At 35.5% G+C, this 1,707-nt stretch overlaps 1 protein-coding gene across 1 annotated transcript; it reads left to right on the top strand.

Moving 5' to 3' along the window:
* The first annotated feature begins 224 nt into the window (after positions 1–224).
* Positions 225–1,409, top strand: LOC148999441 (putative F-box protein At1g47790). Its single transcript, XM_089141142.1, has one exon. The coding sequence runs from the start codon at positions 230–232 to the stop codon at positions 1,310–1,312; it is 1,083 nt and encodes a 360-aa protein (XP_088997268.1). The 5' UTR covers positions 225–229; the 3' UTR covers positions 1,313–1,409.
* The last annotated feature ends 298 nt before the right edge of the window (positions 1,410–1,707 follow it).

Below are 1,707 nucleotides of genomic sequence, written 5' to 3'. Positions count from 1 at the left end.
TTATAACTATTGGCGTGTAAAGGTTATATAGTCTATAAAGGCAGCGGCCATTAGAATGCATTTATAAAAAGAAATCGAAAACCATGACTAAGTAAAAGCCAAAAGGCACGTAATTGGAAATGGTCATGTAATAAGCATGCCTTCTTTCTAGCCATTATATATAATGAAAGAATCAAATGTTTCTCTTCATGAACAAGAAACTGGTTTTGTTTGGCTAACTTCAAGAAGGATGTTTTCTCTTCCTCAGGAAATCATTTTTGGCGAGATACTTCCTCTAGTCCCAGCAAAATCCCTTGTTAGATTCAAATGCGTATCCAAGCTCTGGTGTGATATGATTTCTGATCCTCACTTCGTTCGTGATCATCTCGATCGATTGAAATCTCAACCATCAGGTGTTACTGGTATATTAACTCGAAGTTCGATCAACAAAGGTGATTTTTCATTCTTAGATCCTCAAACAAAGGAGGAATCCGAGCTGTGCTTAAAGAAATGCTTAGAAGAAAATAGTTTTTTATCTTTGAAAGCTTCTTGTGATGGACTACTCCTTGTTCATGCAGAAAGAATCCTGGAAGATCGACAAAATCGTGACTACTATATTTGTAATCCTATCACCCGGAAATTTTTGAAGCTTCCCATCCCTCCTTCACAATGGTTTGGTGCTTCTGGTTTGGCTTATGACCCTAAAAGCCAAAATTACAAGGTTGTTGGTTGGTTTGGAAGGGGTGACAATGATGGATGCAAGTGTATGGTCTTCACAGTAGCACCAACCATTGAGTCTTCATCATGGAGGGAATTGAGTGTTCCTAGAGGGTGTAAACTACAAAGATTTACTTGTCCAGCTTCAGTAAAAGGGCAACTGCATTGGGTAGCATTCAATCACCACTACAATGAACATTGTGTTATCTCAATGGACATCACAAGAGAGATTTTCAGGGAAATTAAGTTGCCAAGGAATGAACCAATCGGTCGAATCTTCACCTTAGTTGGATGGAAAGGATCATTATACCTCGCGCAATCTTCCTTCATTCGCAATACATATAATCTTGGTTCTACTTTCTTATGGGTTCTGGAGGATGATTTGGATAAAGATCAGGTCTGGACCAAGTTGTGCTACTTCGAATGTAATGGTGGTGGAGATTGTCATTCAAAGATTTATAAATTTGCTTCTAATTATGACAATAAGTTGCTCAGGGATCTATGGTTGATGGTGATTAAGAAGGATAGAGAGACTTACATGAATTCATTTTTTGACGTCCACCTTAACAGCCTTGTGACTTGGGATGCTAGAGCCATGAATAATGCCTTAACATAACATAAAATCTTGTTAATTTTAAACAAGAGATGAGAGGTGAGCAGAGTAATATTTGTTTTTAGGTTGATTTTAAATGTATAATATCTATGAAGAAGAGATTTATAATTTATGGGGATAATTAATATTGCCCTTTGTAATTATAGCCTTATTACTATCTTTTTTTTCAAATCCAACCTTTAACTTTGGCTACAATTACTAATCTCCCTACGGTTAAATTCCTTTAGTTAAGCAATAACTTGACATTTTTATATTTTTTGAAAATCCAAAAATAACCCTGAAATCTTTCTCATTACTTAGTTATCATTTTGTCAAATTATAGTAATACCCTTAGCCTTGAATCATTTCTTTACTCTTGAAAAAACCTCAGTCTTCTCTTAATAAGAAAAGAATGGATT

This window comes from Hakea prostrata, unplaced genomic scaffold (genome assembly GCF_041222555.1).
Source record: "Hakea prostrata isolate BN-2017 unplaced genomic scaffold, UWA_Hpros_2 contig_5, whole genome shotgun sequence".
Classification (NCBI taxonomy): domain Eukaryota; kingdom Viridiplantae; phylum Streptophyta; class Magnoliopsida; order Proteales; family Proteaceae; genus Hakea; species Hakea prostrata.
The sequence above is the reverse complement of the archived record's forward strand: the minus strand, read 5'-3'. Positions and strand labels throughout refer to the sequence as shown.

Coding starts and splice junctions, on each gene's coding strand:
- LOC148999441 (XM_089141142.1), top strand. CDS start 230: ATGTTTTCTCTTCCTCAGGAAATCATTTTTGGCGAGATACTTCCTCTA.